At 36.0% G+C, this 20,837-nt stretch overlaps 1 protein-coding gene across 1 annotated transcript in view; it reads right to left on the minus strand.

Moving 5' to 3' along the window:
- The window catches only part of ADAM10 (ADAM metallopeptidase domain 10), a 41,429-nt gene that overhangs the window by 1,941 nt on the left and 18,651 nt on the right, over window positions 1–20,837 (minus strand). Inside the window, exons 3-15 of the mRNA XM_048955771.1 lie at window positions 20,325–20,443; window positions 19,204–19,362; window positions 13,401–13,504; window positions 11,876–12,025; window positions 10,601–10,693; window positions 9,869–10,052; window positions 7,593–7,756; window positions 5,869–6,052; window positions 4,545–4,695; window positions 2,678–2,861; window positions 1,458–1,566; window positions 937–1,157; window positions 81–207 (exon numbers count right to left, since the gene is read on the minus strand). Coding sequence (XP_048811728.1) covers window positions 81–207; window positions 937–1,157; window positions 1,458–1,566; window positions 2,678–2,861; window positions 4,545–4,695; window positions 5,869–6,052; window positions 7,593–7,756; window positions 9,869–10,052; window positions 10,601–10,693; window positions 11,876–12,025; window positions 13,401–13,504; window positions 19,204–19,362; window positions 20,325–20,443 — 1,949 coding nt within the window. The remainder of the gene's footprint in view (window positions 1–80; window positions 208–936; window positions 1,158–1,457; window positions 1,567–2,677; window positions 2,862–4,544; window positions 4,696–5,868; window positions 6,053–7,592; window positions 7,757–9,868; window positions 10,053–10,600; window positions 10,694–11,875; window positions 12,026–13,400; window positions 13,505–19,203; window positions 19,363–20,324; window positions 20,444–20,837) is intronic.

Below are 20,837 nucleotides of genomic sequence, written 5' to 3' on the forward strand. Positions count from 1 at the left end.
CCAGGCAGTAGACTACAGACTGGGATACCAGAAATTCTCCCTTCAGAAAAAAATAGAGGATAAAATATTTATCTGCTTACCTGGAAGTGGTTTATGAGGAGGCAACTTTGGATTACTGCTTGGAGTATGAACACTGCATATCTTAATGAAACCAGCCATTAACATGATCAGGGCAATTCCCATAAGCAATACTGCCCACCAATGAGCCTAAAAACATTAAAAGAAGTTTTTTCTTTGTTTTTTTTTTTTAATCTTTGCATTCAAGGGAGGCACACATAGACATGAATACACACTGTGTATGGCTTTCTATTGCATTTTAAAAGTCATCCAGAAACTAACTGGAAACATTACTTAAGAAACCCTAATGTTTGAAAGGAAAACTGATTTGAAGTACTTACACACACACACACAAAATAACTCCTTAAGATTCATAATATCATCAGAAGAGTATTTGAGACACTTGCACTACAATACAGCTATATAAGCCTAAAACTCAAAAACCTACTCAAAGTTGACTGTGCAGTTTTATGATACTTTCTTTGAGCTTCCCCCATCAGTCTATTACTACTGAAGCATGATCTAATGTAATAGCAGTAAGAATTACTGGAGGTCGACATACTCATTTCCTTAAACGAAAGCAAAACATTCAAATATTAAGAGTTAATGAAAACTCAACAAGTTGAAATACGAACATTAACACAAAATGTAACGGTGTGAACTGAAGCGTCAACATGAACTATTTTCTACTTCCCTTCCTGGCACTGACTCCGTCTGTCAAGACATTTGCAGCAGTCAAGGTGCTTATAGAAATACTAGGGAAAACAACGACTGACCATACTTCAAAGAATGCTGAAGTACTGACTGTGCTACTTAGCAGCTGCAAACACCGATTAACAACAAAACTTTTTATTAGGCCAGTAAAATAAAAGTACTTACCACAATCCATTCTGCGATATTTTCATACAGCTCAGGATTAAAAATCGCTTTCTTTAACCGAGCGAGAGGGCCATCAGCATCTACCAGCCGACATCTCATGAACACATCACAGTAGCCTCTGAAATCGTTGCAAGGAGATCCTGGTTGCAACGTAATAGTTTTACGAGCAAAGTGTTTCTCCCAGCGGCTGGAACCTGTACTGGCACAAGTGTCCGGGTCCACTGAAAAGTGAATACAAATCAGATCAATTCCAATTGTTGTCATATTAAAACGCATGTGCATGAATGTGTTAGCACTCCATTGTTTAAGACATTATTTTTAATAAATTTCAAGTTAATATTATCTGTGAAATAACAAAATGCATTGCTTACTTTCTAAAAAAACTGAAATATAACACGATGTCTACCTGAAATAAAAAAAAATAGTGTGATCTCAAACTAAGAAAAACTATTAAAAATCTGTCACAAAATTCCTCCTATCTACTGGTAAATTCATGCTTACACAATCCAGACAAATCTTACTTTTTCTCATGCAGCAGACGTGACACAGTTCTCTATCGTCCTTGCCATCTGAGCTAGCACATGTACACTCCTCCAGGTCATACTTCTCACAGATAGAGCCAGTACATTGCTGTTGGAGACAAAAACCAATTTCACTTTAAACACACTGTCACTAGGGAAATACTGGGTTTTAAAAGCTGAAAGCATAACTGCCAACTTAGAAAGATGCTAAAAAATAGAATAGTTTGAATTTTTTCCACACCTTATATAATAAAGAATGATAATAACTATCCAATTTCAGAGCTACAAGCTTATCTGAGAATTTCTAAGGGTGATAGACTTTTTTTTTTTTAAATGAAAACTAAAACGCTGATTTTAGTGAACTGTGCAAAAGCTTCATAGCACTGGAACAAACTGCAATTCACACTGAAATATGATTACTTACAATCATAATTAGAAAAATAAATCAAAAGCATATCTTCAAATATAGTTCCTCTCAGAAAATGAAAGTGGCTGAAAGACTCCATTTTTAATTCCACTGTAGGATGGATCTTCAAATTCAAATACAAAAGCCTCTGTCTATTATAAATTTGCTTCAAAATCCAGTACCTGCATAAAGACTATTCCTCTAGATTCTCAGGTTTTTTTTAGCTTAAACAGTTACAAACTTATTTTATTAAAAACCAGACTGTGAAAATGGCAAGCTAGAGCAACATCAGTTACAGCTCTTACAAGGATGACTTCTGCTTACTTCTCATTTCAAGTAAACATAGATCAACTTATGAAAGACTTTCAACAGTTTTTATTAGCAACCATCACAGACTGTATCACCTAGGAAACTACAGGTGGTTCAGCATAATTTCATGTCCCTGCACACAGGAGGAGGAACTGTATATTTGCCAAGTTCAGCATGTACAGCAGAACAAAGGCAACAAAATTACCAGACCAAGTCTCAAGAGAAGTGTAGCACGGGAGGTAAAATGCATTTTCATACACCTGATTTTTCACAGCAAACTTTAAATCGAACCTCCTCAAGTCCTACAACTAACCTGATGTTGTTAGCATCTTAATCTCTGTTGTACCTTCACAGTTATCTTGACTGAAAACTACAAGTACAATATTTCTATTGAAAGAAGGTGATTATCACGCTGTTCCTCATTAAGAATGGAAACTGCATCACTCCATAGCATGCTGCTTTGCAATAAACACCTGCAGAGTTGCACGCAGTCACAGAAACATACCCCTTTGATGCAAACTTGTGTACGCCTGTTGCATTCTGTGAAGTTTTGTTTAGGCTGGGAGGCTGGACAGAGAGCACTGAAACCATTGCACATCCCCTCCCTGGCACAGTCCGAATCATTTCGGCACTTATCAGTCTTCAGCTTGAAGTTGCACTGCGCAGTACAGCACGGGCCTTGACTAGGGCTAGAAAAAAGGAGGAAATAGGAATATAAAGGAGAAAGTGCAAACATCTCCAGAAGAAATACTCATCTCAAAACCTTGTCAAGCACTAGGCACATTTCTCATCTGTGCCAAGTAAAATGTAAATTGAAAGTTGTTTTTCCTCCCTTGAGGTAACAAGGTATTTATCAGCCACTGGAGTAATTAAACTATTTGCAACATGTTAGAAAAATACTACAAGTGCATCTTATGTTAAAATAAATACAGACCAACAGCATTTCAAGGTTTATATATACAAAACATTAAATCAGCAAGTGAAAAAATTAGTTCAGGAATAACTGACTAGCTTTACAGTATCAGTTTCATTAAAAAGTCAAGATTTCTTTCTCTCTGATTTAACATCCATAAGAAGTTTTAACTTTCTGCACAAAAGACCATTTACATTCTCTAAACAAATAAGAGAAGGGGACAGATCAGGAGAACTTGTATCAGCAGTCAGACAGTTTACATACAACATTTTTCAAAGGAACCACATAGCTGCACTCATTCGTCCTAAACATTTAGGCTCCTTTTCGGCACAGACATGAAGGCAGCTGAGCCTCTTACAGTGAGGTACAGCAGTGCATCATCCCAGTATGTGTGACACAATCACAGGAAACAGCCACTGCTTCCTGAAGCTGTACTGAAGTACATATGTCAGCACTTCACTGTCAGCATGATATAAAACAAAACCTCAGAAACCAATGATAAATCAAAATAATGGAAGGCTTTTCCTTTCTCTCCCACAGAAATGACAGAAATTCGTAAGGAGAAAAAAAGGCAAAGTCACTGCAACCACAAGTTCATAGAAAGCTATTCTTCTACCACATCTACAGAACCAAATGCATGTTCACAGCAGATGCTACTTCTAATTCCACTCACAGGATGATAAGGATAATTTGGCAGAAAAGTTTAATTAGAACAAAACCTTGTATCTTATATCAAAAAGCTGAGCTGTTTCAGAGTTTTAACAGTAATTATCCTTGGCTAACCAGATGTTAAAATTTGTGCTGTCTCTAGAAAGGTACAAAAGTTCATGTCTTCCATGTGAAGAAAATCCACTCATGTTTTTAGATGAGGCAAAAACGTAACATATGTTTTAAGTTATGTAACAATGATGCACAACTAGTCTTATATTATACCACAGCATTTAAGTCTTTAAAACCTGCTCTTATAAATCATTGTGTGTACAACACTGTCAAGATACTAGAAGTTTACAAGTATAATTTGTAGGACAGGTGTAAAAAGGTAAAAACAACCAGTAATTCTTAGAACATCTTCTGGTTAAGCAATACTGTAGAAATGGCACTAAGACCTAATTTCAGAATATCCTTCTATTATTATTTGGGCAACAAATGCTTTCTTGTACCCTATTATGGTAACAGCATCTCAGCCTTGTTTTTTCCAAACCATACAGCTTTTGCAGACTTCTGCACAACAAATTTCAGACAAAGATTATCAAATTTCAACACATTCTTCTGCACTACCAGCATTGATAAAATTCTCTAGGCATAAACTTAGTATGTCACGGAATAGTCATCTGAATAACAAGACAAGCAAGCTACAGTATGGCACCAAGAACTGCACACCAAACTTGTGCTGATGAACTTCACACTCCTGCATAAAGTATTTTATTTACAAGTATACTGTAACAGATAAGTACAATACCTGCAGGATTTGCCTGGTTTTAGCTTGCATTTTTTATCATCTGATTGGTTTGCATCGTAACAGCATTCATCTTTACACTGGTCGCTGTACCCACAATCACACTGCTCTCCTTCTTCTACCAGTCCATTACCACAGATAGGTTGACCAGACTCTGAAAAACACCAGTACATTTTTGTAAAAAGCAGTACAAAGAATGCACAAATAAGGAAATACTGACTTGCGAAAGCATTCGCCTGGATGAGACTGAAAGCACCTCTTCATGCTGGACTTCATACACTAGTAAATCAACCTGCACTACTTGCTCACTGCTCAGATTAGTCATTCGTACAATTTAAGCTTCTTGGTATAAGGTTTCTTCTGATAACAGTGGGAGTTTCTTGCATAGATAAGAAGTCTAGAGTGCTAAGAACAAAGTTTTACACTAAGCCTCCAGGGCAATAGGATCTTTTCCCTTTCATAGAGCCTGACAATCTTAAAGCAAAAGCTGATGATACTGAGATGAAACACTTCACTCCTAGACCCAAAGCAACTTGCTGTACAATCTCACCAAACTTCTAAGAGAAGAGAGCTACAAAGTTATTACATCAAGTTCACAGAACAGAGAGGCTGCAGCCTTTAACATTTCTCTAGCATTTGACCACGATGCTCCCAGAACAACACCAACAATCAGGAAACAGACGAAGCAGGAAGGCATCTCTGGAGACAGTATTGTCCAGTATTCCACTCAGAGCAAGGTCAAATGCAGTAGGTTCCCAAGGGCTTCGTCCAGACAGATTGGAGTATCTCTAAGGACAGACTCTACAGCCTCCTGGGCAATCAGCTCCTGTGTTCAATCACCCTCACAGTACAAGCAAGACAAAGCCATACACACACACAAAAAAAACAAACCATCACATTAAAACATGGAAAATCCTGTTTATATTTGTATCACTTTTTCCTGCCCTTTCATTGGGTGCCACTAAGAGAAGTCTGGCTCTGTTTCCTTCACTCCTTGTTACCTACCCTGTTAGGGATGCATGCAGACAGACAGGAGCACCCCTCACAGCCTTCTTTTCTCCAGAGTCTCCAGGCTCTCAGCCTCTCCTCACATGTCATACACTTCAGTCTCTTAACCATCTTTGTGGACCTTTGCTGGATTGTCTCCAGTACATCCAGTACATCTTTCATGTACTGGGGAGTTCAGAACTTGACACAACACTCAAGTTCACACACACCTCAAATTCAACTGAATCTTCCAGGAAAGTGATTAGCAAAACAAAAAGCATCAAAACGAATTCTAATTAACAACTTATCTGTTCTGCTTTCAGGATGACTGTATACGTACCAACAAAGCAGTTATTTCTCTTTTTCTCAAGAACTTGGCTGATATTTCGAATACTACAGAGTGAGAACTTGTTGTTATTAAGTTTGTCCCCAGATGTTGCTCTTGCATACATGATGTAATTCCCATTTTCTTTCTGTCCCAAGTTCTTGGACTCCCCTGGAGTACACTCCATCCCAGAATCATGCTGCAAAACAAAACATTTGAAGTGTTTCTATTAGGACAGCTCTCTCTTCTTGTTTTTCTATGTATGTATGACACATCTGGATTTGGTAGCTTTACAAAACTGAAATTTGGCTTTGTTAATCATAAAACACTACTTTATTCCTTACAGCTTCTCAGAACATTGTTTACATTGACAACCGTAACAAGCATCTGGTTTTTCAAGCTAATTGATTTGAATTTTTGAGAACATATACCGGAAATTCGTGTCCTAGAATGAACACTGACAAAAAAAATTCCATCTTCTAAAGAGACTGATTTATGAGCATAAAAAGGTGAAGAACTGGATGGAAGAAAAGCTGAAGGAGATAACTGAAACAGCAGCCCATCTTTTTTCTTGGTTTGAGGAAGAAGCAAAGAGAACTTTAGAATAGAGCAGAAATCTGTTTCTGTCTTTAGTGACAAGTCTAATATCCAGTATGATGCATCACAGATCGGCACACTAGCCTTTACACTAACAAAAAGATGAACTGTGAAGTGTAAGATGAAGTTCAATGCTGCTCTGACACACACAGCTTTCCAGGAATACAACTTATGTTTCCAAAAGTAGGTGAACACTATATTTAACACACTCATGAGAATCAATTATTACAGTTTCGAACAATCAAATGTTCACTTTTACATTTTTTCTTGAATCAAAACAGAAGTCATAGAGAAATTGAAAGAACCACCTTCCAAGTTAGTCCAAGAGATATTTCACTCAGTGAGACTAGTTTTTCAGTTTCACATGCTCATATTTTCAACTGTAATTGAAACATTCGTTCCTACTCAAAGCAGTTGTGTTAGTGACTTTTCTCAAGGCACATGAAGTATTCATATGCAAGCATCTGCTTCTGAGGAACTCATTTCTGTCATCTTAATTTCATTTTACTTTCCAGAGAAGAAAACTTACATCAGTTTTAATAAAAACTAAAAACACCCCACCCAATTATTTTCATTTTCAGCAAAGCCAAAAAAGCCTCATGCTTTTGGTTTGTCACAAGCAAATCTAACTACCTACTTCCAGAAGGAAGAATTTTGTTCTAAAATGTCATTGTAGGTATCTCAATACTCTTCACATTTTTCTTCTTTTTAGTAATAATCTAAGTATAAATAATTGAATGAGAAAAGGAGACAGTTTTGTTTTCTTGTTGAATAAAGCATCATCTCCATTCTGTATTGATTCTTCCTCTGCTGTGGTATAAAACTAAATACATCTAAAGGACTTAGGTGACTGCAGTCTCCAGTAAAAAACAAAGTTTTAGGAAAAAGTAATAGTTTCTTTATAAGACACTGACCTAGTAGAAAGAATCCACAAAACCAACCCTTGCACCAATATTGTAAAAGAAAGATATTACAATCACAACGTTGTAGAAAGAAGACTTACTTCTGAAACCTGCTTTTTGTACACAACAGCCATGCACTCATGATCATACTTTACTTATTTATAATTAGTGGTAAAAACTCCACTCAAAAGTGATGCATTTCAAAGTGATTGAAAGCAGCAGATCAAAAGCAATACTCACAGGTGAGCCAAAGTTATGTCCAACCTCATGAGCAAAAGTGATATGCGAAACCTTGGGAGGAACATGAGAGCCGTAGTTCTGAACAGTGATGATTCCAGTGTTCAAAGACTTCTTCTTACCATCAGAATACAGTTTGCTCTTTTCACATATTCCACCAGAGCTTCCTGTATTTAGGCAAAAATATAAAGATCACTCTAGAAAAGAAGCACTCTGTCACTTTCATCTGATACTTGGAACAAGAAACAGCTTGCTACCTCGATGGATCCTCACAAACCAGGAGTAGGTCTGTGTAATTAATACTAATCCAAACTTTGAAAGGAGATTAAGTTTATCCATGCTAATGCTCTCAGCACTGAATGAGTTCATTCACACAAGAAATTAGGTTTTTTAGAATAGCTATTAAGCAAGATCTATTTTGGGCTTTTCAGTGCATGTACGAGCCCTGGTTTTATCATAGCTGTAGAACCTGACAAGTAGTAGGCAATGTCCAACACAGGTAGACTCAATCTACATCTCATTTGGATTTTACTAAGTAAAAAAAAAATAAAAAATAATGAATAGTGCAGTCATGGAAGATCTTCTGTCACAGCAAAAACATTTACTAAAAAAATGCCTAAGATTAGCAACGTGTCCTTGTCAGCAGAAGTAATTCCTTCTCTTCACTGTAAAATCTAAAGCCGAAAATGGTTTTGATGCATGAGATAATCAGACTTGTTTGGAAGGTCAATATTCAAGAGCATCACACTTCATTTTGAAAAGTTTTGAAATTATTATTTGACTTCAAATTTTTATGTAACTGAGGTTTGTTCTGCGATTCTGTGAACATTCTAAAATTCAGCTGTTCTGCTCCTAAAAAGCAGCGTCAAGAAAACATTCCCCAAGGAATTCCCTTGCTTTCTGAAGTAAAATTTTATTTTTGGGAAATATCCCATTTACCCAATGTCAGTGCATGCATTAAGAACGAAAATCTGAAAATCTCTCAAAACAACTTGGTTTTCTGCCAGTTAGATCTTCTTTTTGGAAAAAGGGCTTACAGAATTCATACTCCAATGCACCCAATGCACCCAATGCCTGTCTACTGTATGCACTAGATTAATCATCATAGACCCAGTTTCCTATTTACAAAGTAACTTGCGTTTCACGCATCCTATGACTCTTCCACAATCACTAGAATTACTGCTCACATGTTCTCTTAACATACTTACTCCACTATGAACACTTTATGAATGCTCATTTGAGCATTTTACTCTCCTGAAGTGAAAAGCAGATGTCACAGCACAAAACTTGTCACACAAATCCAGTACTCTTTAGCTAACATGTTTCAGAAGAAAGTATAGCAGCAGAAAAAGGAAGGTTATAATTTAAAACTTTAGTGAGATGTTGCTATAATGTTTCTTCCACCATTACTCAAATTCCATTTGTAGCTTTTCATAATATTCCCATGGAAGTATCCAGTCTTCTGCAAAGTCTCACAGACCTGTTATTTTTCTCCCTTCAGTAACTGCCATGCAATCAAGAATTAAGCTATAGAAAAAGACTGACTGCTCTCAATTTTTGTGGAAGTTTACACAATTTTGAATTTGTGCTGAGCTATAACTAAAGAATTTTTATTTCTTTGAATTGAAAAGAGTAACAACTTTCAAACATATTAATTTATAAAACAAATACGTCCCAGGAAAACATCAAGATGCAGCACACATGAAAATCATTGTTTTATATATAGTTTTTAAACACAGCAAGAGATACTAAGACCCAAAATACATGACTAGATGGAAACTACGAGCAGCAGATCAAGAACACTTACACAATTACTCTGTTAACTCCCAGAACAAGATATCCCTGGTTTTACTTATGTATCAAAAATATTTCCAGTCTTACTTACAAAACCTAAAGTTCCTGCAGTGTTATTCTACTAAAAATGAAAACTGCATAGTTCTGAGCTTTCTGCCTGCATGCAGCAGGAATGCTTCTGCCTCCTTTGTCACTTTGCTGGTCATCTGTATCTGTCATAAATAAAATGCCATCCAATGTCACCTCTGTCAACTGAAAGAAATGTGCTCTTCCTTATTGCTCATCAGGAAGACAAGAAGACTCACTGAAGTGAGATATCCTGCTTCTATTATAAAAAAAAACAACATATGAAACCAAAATTGTGAAATACTGGTTATGAAAAGTCTGCTTCCTGTCAGCTTATGTGAAAGTTCCTACTTTTCTTCTTTGAACCTACCTACAGTGCTTCCTTAATATCACAGTGTTGAAGGTTTGGATTCAATTACCTGAAGGGGCTCCAACCCAAGCCAGACCAAGGACTCCATCATCAAAATCACGGTCTGTAAATACATAGGCCAAGCAATAATCATCATGATTCTGTTCTGAGTTCAGTTCCAGAAACTTTTCCACACCAATGTTAGGAAATCTGAAGGGGTTTGAAGAGTCCTTCTCATCTACAGTTGTGTTAATCTAAAAGTGAATTGAAACAAACTGTTATAAGTGATTCATTGTAATTGAATTTGTAAGTATCAGCCAAGAGGCTTATTGCTGTCAATATCTTGTTACATTACAGTTAAAGATGTTGCTGAAGATTTACAGGTAATGACATATTACAATTCCAATGCTTGGAAAAACAAGTTCTAAAAGTAAAGAATTACATCTGTCTAGTAAATCCTCCTTATTTGTTATTCCATTTTATCAACACCTGCAAGTTTATAATTATCCTCTTATTATTATATATATACACACATATACACACACACATAAATAAAACACATATATAATGAAACGGAAGAAGTAGATTTGGTGTGAGCTGACTACACCTTCACAGTGACATAGCATGCTTCTGACAACGCACACCAAAATCAAATGAAGGGGGTAGCAAGTCATTAGCAAACAAAGACACCCAATATTAAACACTGACAGTAAACAGTAACAGGTGAACAGACCTGAAAACACCACAGGTCTTTTTAACACGCAATGCAGCTGAAGCTGCAAGTATTACCAGTCTTACTTACTCTTATTCGCTTCACCATAAAGCTGATGTTACGGATTCCTGAGAAATCTGTTGAGCGGTAAATTGTGTCAATTGCTTTAACATGGCTGGATATCTGTCAAACAAAACAGAACACCTGCAGTTCAAAGATCTGTGCAGTACACCATAGATCATCTTAAATAACAGCAACTGCACAGCCTATACTTTGTTATACATAAACATTATTACACAGCGTAACTCCTAACAGGCCTTTTAAAAGCAAACACTGATGGCAAATATTGTACATATGAGGTTATGAAGTGATTTATTTCCAACATTAACGCGACAAGTGAAAGCAAAATCTTTAGCAGTCCTTTATTTTTACATAATTATGTTAACTAGAAATTCAGGCAACTATTTGTGATACTCATTCAGCTCACTGTTACTATAAGTGGTACTATAATTAAAATTGTACTTTCTTTTTTGGGGGGGAAAAAAAATTTAGAGCATTATTCTTTTAATTTTGGTAGAAAAACAGATCTGAAAAAAAAACAAAAAAAAACCCTTATCAATTACCTTTTCCGACAGAATAGAAACACTAACTCACTGAGGTCCTGATCTTGAAGGCGACTTCAGAGCTTTGGAGAACGTGACTCAACTCAATTACAGATGTATAGTGTAATGAACAAACAGTGCAAGACATTTGTAAACAGCAGTGCAATTTTCTACTTCAAGAGAAGTATAATTAAGGAGCTACATATATTTTTTAGCAATAAATGGTGAACAAAAAATGTTTTCCAATTACTGCTATACTGACAAATGAAAAGCATCTGCCTCTAGTTACCACTGCTTTTCTGACCTTCCATTATATGACACAATACAGGAACAGAACTCAGTGCTATTAACTCACAGTAGTTTGAGCTAAAATTTCAAACAGAAGACTAAATGAGTGTTAACAGAAAAGCCTGGCAGGCTGTCAAACAGAACAAAAGTCTTCAGGAAGTATTTGTCTAAGTAAGAGAGGAGAGAAAAGAAGTAAAAACATAAAATAAAAATCAGACAAGCCTTGTTTAGGTTATTCAACAAACAGCAGTTGTAATTATTAACTAAAGTAAGCATAAGTGTCTGTGACCTTTTTCACCAGCATACTGAGTACTTTTAGTGAAATAATGCATCAGTAATGCCAGAGTGCCTGTAACAAAGACAGGGTGACGGAACAAATGAAACTTAATTGCGTATATTACTGCTCATTTAATTAAAATTAGTCAGAAATAATCAAAATAAAAGCTGATTGTTTAAACAAAGGGCTTAGAAATACCTGTGCAATTACAGCTTCCCTTGTTCCATAGTGCTTATAGAACAGATGATCAGTCTGAATATACAGCTGACAAGTATTTTTTTCAGCTTGAGTGGCACGTTTTTTTCTTAAAAGCTGAGGACCATTGCTGTCAGGCTCTTCAGAAGGCTTCTGCACACACATGGGAAACAAATGCAATAATTTGCAGATGTAATAGATGATCTTAACATAGCAATAGTTTCTTTTCTAAACACACACTACTAACATGAACAGATTTTCATTAGTTTTCTTCAATTTACAATGTTTCATGAAAGTTGATTTAAACTGAGTATACACTATGAGCAGTCTTCAAGTACATCATCTGTCTTAATGACAATTCAGCCAAATCCTTTCAAGCATTTTGGCTTTTTTATTACACAAGGCAGTCAATTTGAAATACATTTTTCTCATCCACGTGATCTTGCAAACTTTTCTTTTTCATAATTCTTTTTGAAGATGAAAAAACTGTAGATTAAAAAAAAATATTGCTGTGGGATTTAAATGCATCCTCACTAACACAGGTTACTTCATATTGTCATTAACTTGGTTACCTCAGCAAACAGAAGTACAAAGTCAAAATAAAGCCCATTACTTATAGCTGTATGTGCTAACACCTGTGTTATGGCATTCGCTGGTCCGATAACACACTGCAAAATTTTTAGGAGCACATTTCTGGGAAAGCACATTACTTCCACTAGCACTGAACTGCATCGCACTGTCGATTATGTCTTCAACATCTGAAGTTACAATTTAAATATACTTGAAATTGCTGATTTTTTACTAACCATCGTGCATCATTACGTTAGCGTATCTTGAACATCACAAAACGATGGCAAAAGTTCAAAATGTTCAGAACACAGTTAAAACTCAAATGAACTCAATTTAGTGTTGGAAACTGTTGAAAAAACGCCCAATTTTGTGACAAGTGGTGCAACACTGAAGGCAAACATAGAACTAAGACTTTAAAAAGGTAAGCAAGATGCTTCCATAGACCGCTGACCTCTTATTACAGGCAACCTGCAGCGTACTTGAACCCCTACAAACTTGCAGCACTGCTAAGACCCTCCTACTCGTATGGGCGTTTATCACTGGAAGCACTCACATTACAAGAGTGGCCCACAAAAAATATGAAAACTCCTGCTCCTCAAGGACAAATATACTCATTTCAGATCAAGTGACCTTGAAACTTCCTTCTCAACTGCAATTCCTCTTCACAAGCTTAATTAAAAAATCCATCTGAAATTTCTAAAAAATCTGAGACCACACGGAACTCATCAAGACGAGGAGCTAGCACATCATAGCAGAGGAAGCAGTAAGAAAAAGAACCTGGAAACATTATTTTAAGAAACAACTAGAATATTTCAGGTTAGACATTTTCGTGCAGTTGTTCCTTGCAACACAGAGGAATGACACCAGTGACCAGAAGTAGGAAAGGAACCATGTAAAGAAACAAGAGACTATTACGCTCATTTCTGATCAGGATAATTGATTATAACCTGTGTAGTACCTCTGTTGTGGGTTCTTCTATACCAGTCATCTGGTACTTCTGCATTCTTTCAAACACTGAATGATCTGCACATCCTCCTTGTGGTCCATATTTATGAGGATATTCTACAAAGAGGAAAGCCAGGCTGAGGTTTCAAACTCAAATGCACACGTGTCAAAATATAAAATATTTTAAAATATAAATAATATAATAAATATAGCTTTATCACAGCAACTTTTTCAGTTTGTATTTAACTAATAAGCTCACAGTTTCTGAAGGAAGCATTCTAAGATCTAAGCAGCAGCTTTTTTCCATCCATCGTTCTGACTAAGATACAGTCTAAAGCCTAACAAACCAAAAATACTATGACTGCTTCTTAAAATTGTTTTCTTATGGATATCAAAAGAAAATAGGAAGTGAACAATGTATGATGTAAGAACAAGAGTTATTATTTGGGCATCTTTACAGACTCACTTGAACCAATAGCAAGACTAAGGAAATGTAACTCAATGGTAAATTATTATTTGGAATCAAATATATCAAAGATAGTTTGGATAAGACAAGGTTAGTTTTATTTTATCAATATATAATCAAGCTCTAAATTTCACACTTCAATCATTAAAATGTGAGGAATATGAAACAAATTTAAATACTGTATCCTTGTCATGCAGCTAAAGGCACTACAGTTCTGTTAAAATAACTCAAGATAGGTTTATAGTCAAAAATATTGAAAGACTGTATTCATTAGACCCAATGATAACCTTGAAAGGACAAATTAATTAACAAATAAAGTACTCTTCCAATCTTTATTCCCCCCAGCCACACTTTTACAAGTGTTAAAAGAAATCACGTGGCTGTCTAAAGCTGGTTAATGATAAATTAGGTGAAACAAAACATTTTTTGAAAACTGGATCCTTTTCCAGGCACAAAATATTTGCAGCAATTATAAACTTTGCTCAGTAGGAAATAGCCTGATTTAATAAGCATGCTTAACATTGCAGCTTAAGAGCAACTAAAACCTTGCAGCTGCACGTTCTTCATTACCATACTAGTAAATCAACTTTATCTTTCATAAAGATGTCCAAGTACAGTACTGTAGTTCAAAGTGTATTTAAAGTCTGATTTTTATACAAGCTAACCTAATGTAAAACAAAATCACTTTTTCTTCACTAAACTTTATGCCTTTTTCTTTTTACTTCTGTTTGCCAAAGGCGTTGTTAGCAAAATCTCAATTTTGCATGGAAGGCAATTTCCACCCAAGTTTTGATTCTAATAAGGATTACAGTTTAAATTAGAAGAAACATGTATCTTCAGCGGGACAACTACAGTAATACTGTAAAAAAAAAAATCGTACACTTACTAAATAACTTGTCCTTTCACTATTTTACACAAGCAGTCATGAATTACAGTTATTCAGATGAGTTTATTTATTTTCTTGTATTTTCTTCGTATTAGCTTCCCATGTTTCCAATTCTAACAGCATATGAGTACTGTTTTATAACTGTGGTCTCATGACATTCCTCCCAGTATGGCTAGTCCTAGCACAAGGCCAGAGAAACCAAGAGAGACAGAATGCTTACTACAAGCCACCTCATTCCTCCATGAATTTGAGTAACTATTTGGTGTAACGTTGGCCTTGCTATCCCAACAAACAGCACTGCTTGGTCACTGCTGAGATCTGCACCTTTGGGTACCCTGGCTGCTATCGCTGGACCGGAGCTGTCAAGAGCAAAGCATTACAGATATGACCCTTCCCATCTCTATTCTCATTTCAAAATAAATTCTCCAGCATTTAATCTAACTATAACTCTCATTGCCTGCTTTCACATCACCGTTTATCCCTGCACTAAGGGCATGTTATACAATGCCTATTACACAAGGACAGGACTTAGAGTTAGGGACAATACTGCCTTGCTGCCAGCACACTTCACCTGTGCAAATCCACCATAGCTTCAAAGCAATTCTTCCAAGTGGCACCTCCAGGAATCCACAGAAATCACATGGAAAAATGACCATACAGCATATTTTGTATCAGCATAAAATGCCATTTTATGTTATCAGCACACTTCTATTCATACTCTCTGGCATTGACAGCTGACAGAACAGTACTAGAAAAAATTGCTCCCAGTGAATTACACCAGCTAAGTAGTCTTCCTACTGCATCTTGTTTCCCAAAGAAGTCAGGAAATACCTTAACACATTGCCAGTACTGACCGGCTGCAATTCAAGGAAATATTTCCCACCTCAAAAAGTCGTATCTGGTAAGAAACATTTCAAAAGTATAACCATTAAAATTATTTTAATAAATGTACATTAAACATTCTGCAAGAGCAATTGCCAAGGTTTTGTACGTGCTGGGAAAAACAAACTCAAATGACAGATTTGAATCCTCTCTGCTAAAAAGAGGAGGTAAGGTTATTTAGAGTTTGGGAGTAAGTCTTGTTTACAGAGAAAGTTGCACACAAAGCTTTCTTATTTCAATGCTGAGTTACTCCCTGAACTGGAAAGGCACTGTTCTCTGTTCATCTTCCAAGACATGTTATTTCCACCATCCCCTGCAGAAGTTCCTTGCTGAAGAAGCTAGACAGGAACTACACTGTGTCAGATGACTGGGAGACAGAAGTCTGACCCACGTTCTTGCGGTGCTTTTAATGGCTTTGGGAAGTACAGCCTTGGCTTACCCCTACACCACAGCCCTGAAAATGGATCATGAGAAAACACATGCTTTACCATCAGAAGGGCTGCTTCCAGTCACGTTCAACTGAAAAACACAAGCAGCCTATTTTCCACCAGTAAAGGCATAACTGAAATAGAGGATCAGTTTTCTAACTAAAGAAAATCCTCAGGTAGAACAAAAACTTCATTTCTCTTCCTCCCTGTTGTTAAAAGTTTTTGGTTTTCCAATCTCTATTTTGGTACATTCTGACACAACGTTGAGATGACAGTAATAATAGTACTAAAACCAAGGGCAAGATTTTAAAATTTCATTCTTATTTAACTAAATGGCAGAAAGATTTAAGTTAGTAATGATACATACAACTACAGATTCTCAAATGAATTGAAACAATTTTTATTAAAAAAAAAAAAAAAAGGGCACTAACTGACATAAATGACATAAAGGACTCCTGATCACATTTTCTGCTTCTATCTGTCAGCAAACAGTACAACCTGTGGAGTATTCAGGTTAAGTACATAATGGATACTAGGTTTAGGGCAAGGTACCAGGTCTGGGGCAAGGACATGACACCAAGATTTCCTTGAAAATGATGAAAATTCAGACCTACAACAGCCACAAGGTCTGACCAACACTAGCAAGAGCAATAGTGTCAGAACAAAAGATCAAATTTAAGCAGACAGGGAAATCTGTATTAAGGCTTGTTGTTGAGTTGTTGTTTTTTAATAGGCAGTCTGTCACACAGATCCTGTGAAAACTGCCAAGTAAACCTTCATTATCATATTGGCCACGATATGAAAAAAGCCCAAACAAACCAGGTTCTCAAACAATACACAATCTGCAATGGACTGTTAGTTCAGCAGACTTGACGCAGAACTTCAAAATCTTTTACTTTCTGTTCTCAGTTGTGGAGTTCCTCCAAGACCACACAGAATTAAACAGAGAATTAAATGACAAACTTCATTTCCCTGAAGTTCTGAACGGGCTTTCCTGTCTACTGCTGATTTGAGGAAATATGCAACTAGTTTTGTATTTTACAGTATGAACTCAGGGATACATTTACAGCATACAGGATTTAATTACAGAAAATGAAGTCCCAGTGAAACCTTAACTGTTAAAGAAAGCAGCCTCCAAAACATTTTAATGAAAATAGCAGTTTACATCTTTCTTGCACTAGATTATAAAACTGTTTGATCAGGAGTGGTTTAGATACTGAAATCATTCAAGTTGTGTTTCAAGTCATGAATAGAAGGCTGCCTTCCACCATATCCACTGTAACATAGACAAAAGCTGCCTTATAAAGTTGACAATATAATCCCCATTTACAAAAAACCCTTTTGTTTAACTACTGAATAAGACCTCATTGAGATGCTAATCATATGTTGCATTGTGATTTCTGAAAGGCACTAAAAAGCATATTGTTTCAAAAGGCTAAAATGCTCCTGACCAAAAAATATCCCAAATAAAAGCAAAGATTCCACCCCCTCCCCCTTTCTCCCGGATTAGTAATGTGAGTATTTTTGTTGCCTTTGTCCTGTGTAAGACATTAAAAGTTTGCCTCTATTTCGCAAGAGCTAGCTCAAGTTAATACAGTAACAGATCACAGCGTTTGCCTTCATTTTTAAAGCTACTGTAAAGTCTTTTTTTTTTTTTTTTGAGCTGAAGTTCAATGCAAAAGTAGCTCTTATGAGAGGCATAAAAATGTATTCTCAAAAGCACTACTCAGAAAGCAAAAGAAGCAGCTGTACACTTCAGGTACTTCAGACCACAGCAATCACAGAGGTGTCTGGGATACCAAAGCAAAACACACCAAGCTGTACGATCAGAAGACTTGCACGTCTGACTCCGCACCCACAACAACTAATCAGAGTAGCACATTTTCCAACAGCACTGCTTAGAATTAGCTGCACGATGGGCTCTTCCAACCAAGCTGAGCAAGCAGCAATGCCCATTCTTTTGGTGATACGGAAGCCCTATTATGCTGCTCCTTAAGTGTGATTCTTTGGAATAGACAGAGACATCTCTGACAATCTGATTTCATTCCTAACTGAAGGCTTTGATAACACTAGATTCAAGGGCAAAAACAGTGTACTACCATCTAAATAAACAAAATTACATATTTCCTGTTCCATCCACTTTAATAAAATAATAAGAACCAAGTTCATTATTAGCTTTTCCAGCTTTCAAGTAATCCATTTACAACAGACATCACTTCTACAAGACAGTCATTTTCATAAATAAAATTACTTGCTCCCACAAAGTACAGTTTGGTTTCTTTCGCTAGCTGCTATCAGAGATGATAGCATTCTTAGTTGCCCACTTGTTACTTCATTTCCAATTACAAGTCTTGTAAGTAGCAGGGAGATGCACACTTAGGTAGTCAGAAAACATGTGGTGTTCAAAATGTACACCAAATCAGTAACTGCTTTCATTCAAAAACTCTATACAAGTTATGTAACTTGTACCAGCTGAAGACACATCATATATGCAAAGGTAGCTAGAGTGCAGAAATCTGATACATCAGTTCTGAGATCATAATAAGGTTTCCATGGTATTTTATTGTCTTTCTGTGCATTAGCATTCAAAGCTAGGCTAATGGGGCCATACCACTCAAGTAGTATTCCCCGTATGTTTCCATCAGCTTCAACTCCCAGCAGAGCTTTTTAAAGCAGGACATATACTGCATCTTCTAATGAGCTATCTGAAGACCTCTGAACCATACACACACAGGTGAAGCTTTTATTTTTCACAAGCATCACCTTTATTAGTTGTTTCTTAAGTGCATAGTGACTTGAACTTAAATTACCCTTTCTTTTTCAGGTCCCAGGAAAGAGCAATCGGGACAGGACATTTTAAGGCATTTTTCAAAACAACAACAAAAAGAAATGCATCCACTGCAGAAGATACACTGCTTATGCACTTAAACCTGACTATTAAGAATTTCTTACAATGGCAGAATAAGGACTTAGGCTTGTCAAAAATCTCTTTCACAAAATAACTTCATATGAATCACTCCAGGACAGCACGATTCACTCTGTGACGTGCAAGCTGAAGTCTCGCTTTATGCTTACAAGTGGCTTACAGCTTTTGATAGAAAAATTTAATAGAAAAAAAATTATTTCATCTGTAGCACAAAAATGAAGTACTCACTGATATCATCTTCATGATAGATGACAGAGTGGAACGGTAGAGTTCTGTCCTTAATGTATCTCTCTGCTGGCTCAATATAAAAGGTCCCACTGTGAGTTTGGATGAATCCTTCAAATCTTCCATCAATAACAGACCCATGGCTAAAACTTCCCTGCTCACCTGTTAATGACAGAAAGTGCCTTTAAAAAACCAACCAACCCTGCTAAAGGCACTCAGTACCATGCAAACTTCAAGCATACACTCTATGCAAGGTGTTAATCAGACAGTGCCAAGGAATAATAAAGGCATAATAATCCTGACTGTGAAGCAGTTTCCAACTTCTTAAAACCTATGAACTATAAAATAGTAATATACTGTATGACAGGAGTAAGACATCCTTAGAGAAAATTGTGTCTGAACTTTTAAAGACTAGGAGTATTCAACAGTAAGAAATGCAGTTGCCCCAAAATCATAGTTCCTCTGTTTAACAACTTTGAAGTCTTCAGCACGGATCAGATGCATAAAGGACAAGTTTAAGAGGCATGCAGCGGAGAACTGAACTCTGTATCTTAAGGGTGTCAGACATACAGCATTTAATCTGATATTCAAGTGCTATTTTTATACATCTATTCATGCAACTATAAAAAAACACTGAGTGTACACTGAATTCTGAAAGCTTTCACAGGAAAATATCTGTTTCAAGGCATTCATTTTTCTTTTCAAACATAGCTTTCTTAAAACTGTACTTATGTTTAAATGTGGGATGGATTGAATACATGTTTGAGACATTCACAACCCTTCAATTCCTTTAACTAAGAACAGTACCTAATTTTGCTTTATTTATTTTTTGAATGCAACTTTTAAAATATATAAATATTGTTTATAGAAAAAGTCCAATATAAGTTCACAAACAGCTGAATTTCAATTTCTATGGACGTACAGTTAAGTATTGGGTAAAAATAATCATTTCAGTATGCCTTGTCAGAGAATAAAAGTGCAGGGAATTTTATTTAGATGCATTATTGAAGTTTAATAATGAAGATAACCTAACAATATGGATATACACTTGTATGCATATGTACTATTAAAACCATGTTTTACAATGTTTTCCACTTTAATTCATTTTAAAGTGCAGTACTTACCATAAATGTGTCCAGTGTAAATATGGGAGGTATCATAATCAATTACTTGGTTTGATGTTTCTACTTTAAAATCCTCACTAAAAAGAGATGTATCTCTCTTCATTCGAAGGTTGAATTGTCTGAAATGAAAAAAAGAGATAGTAAACTGTCTTTAAGCCTCAACTACAAAAGCACAAAGTACTTCTAACCAATGTTTTCACACAGGCAGATTTACAGAATTTGTGAATTTTTTCTATATAAAATATTTATACTGTACAAGAATTAGATTACAGCCTAGAAAGATTCACTCAAGCAAGACTATTTTGATGCTTTTGATAAAAGTAGTTAAATCTACAAGATTTAAGAACACTGGGCTTTAAACCTAAAATGCTGACTTTGATTTGCTCTGTTCCTCCAGACAGACACAGAGGTAACTAAAGGGAAATTTTTACCATCAGACAACTGAGAAGCAGAACAAACAAGAATTATCAGTATATTTTATTTCCATTGCCAATATTTAAGTACCAGCACTGC

Source organism: Lagopus muta, chromosome 10 (genome assembly GCF_023343835.1).
Source record: "Lagopus muta isolate bLagMut1 chromosome 10, bLagMut1 primary, whole genome shotgun sequence".
Classification (NCBI taxonomy): Eukaryota; Metazoa; Chordata; class Aves; order Galliformes; family Phasianidae; genus Lagopus; species Lagopus muta.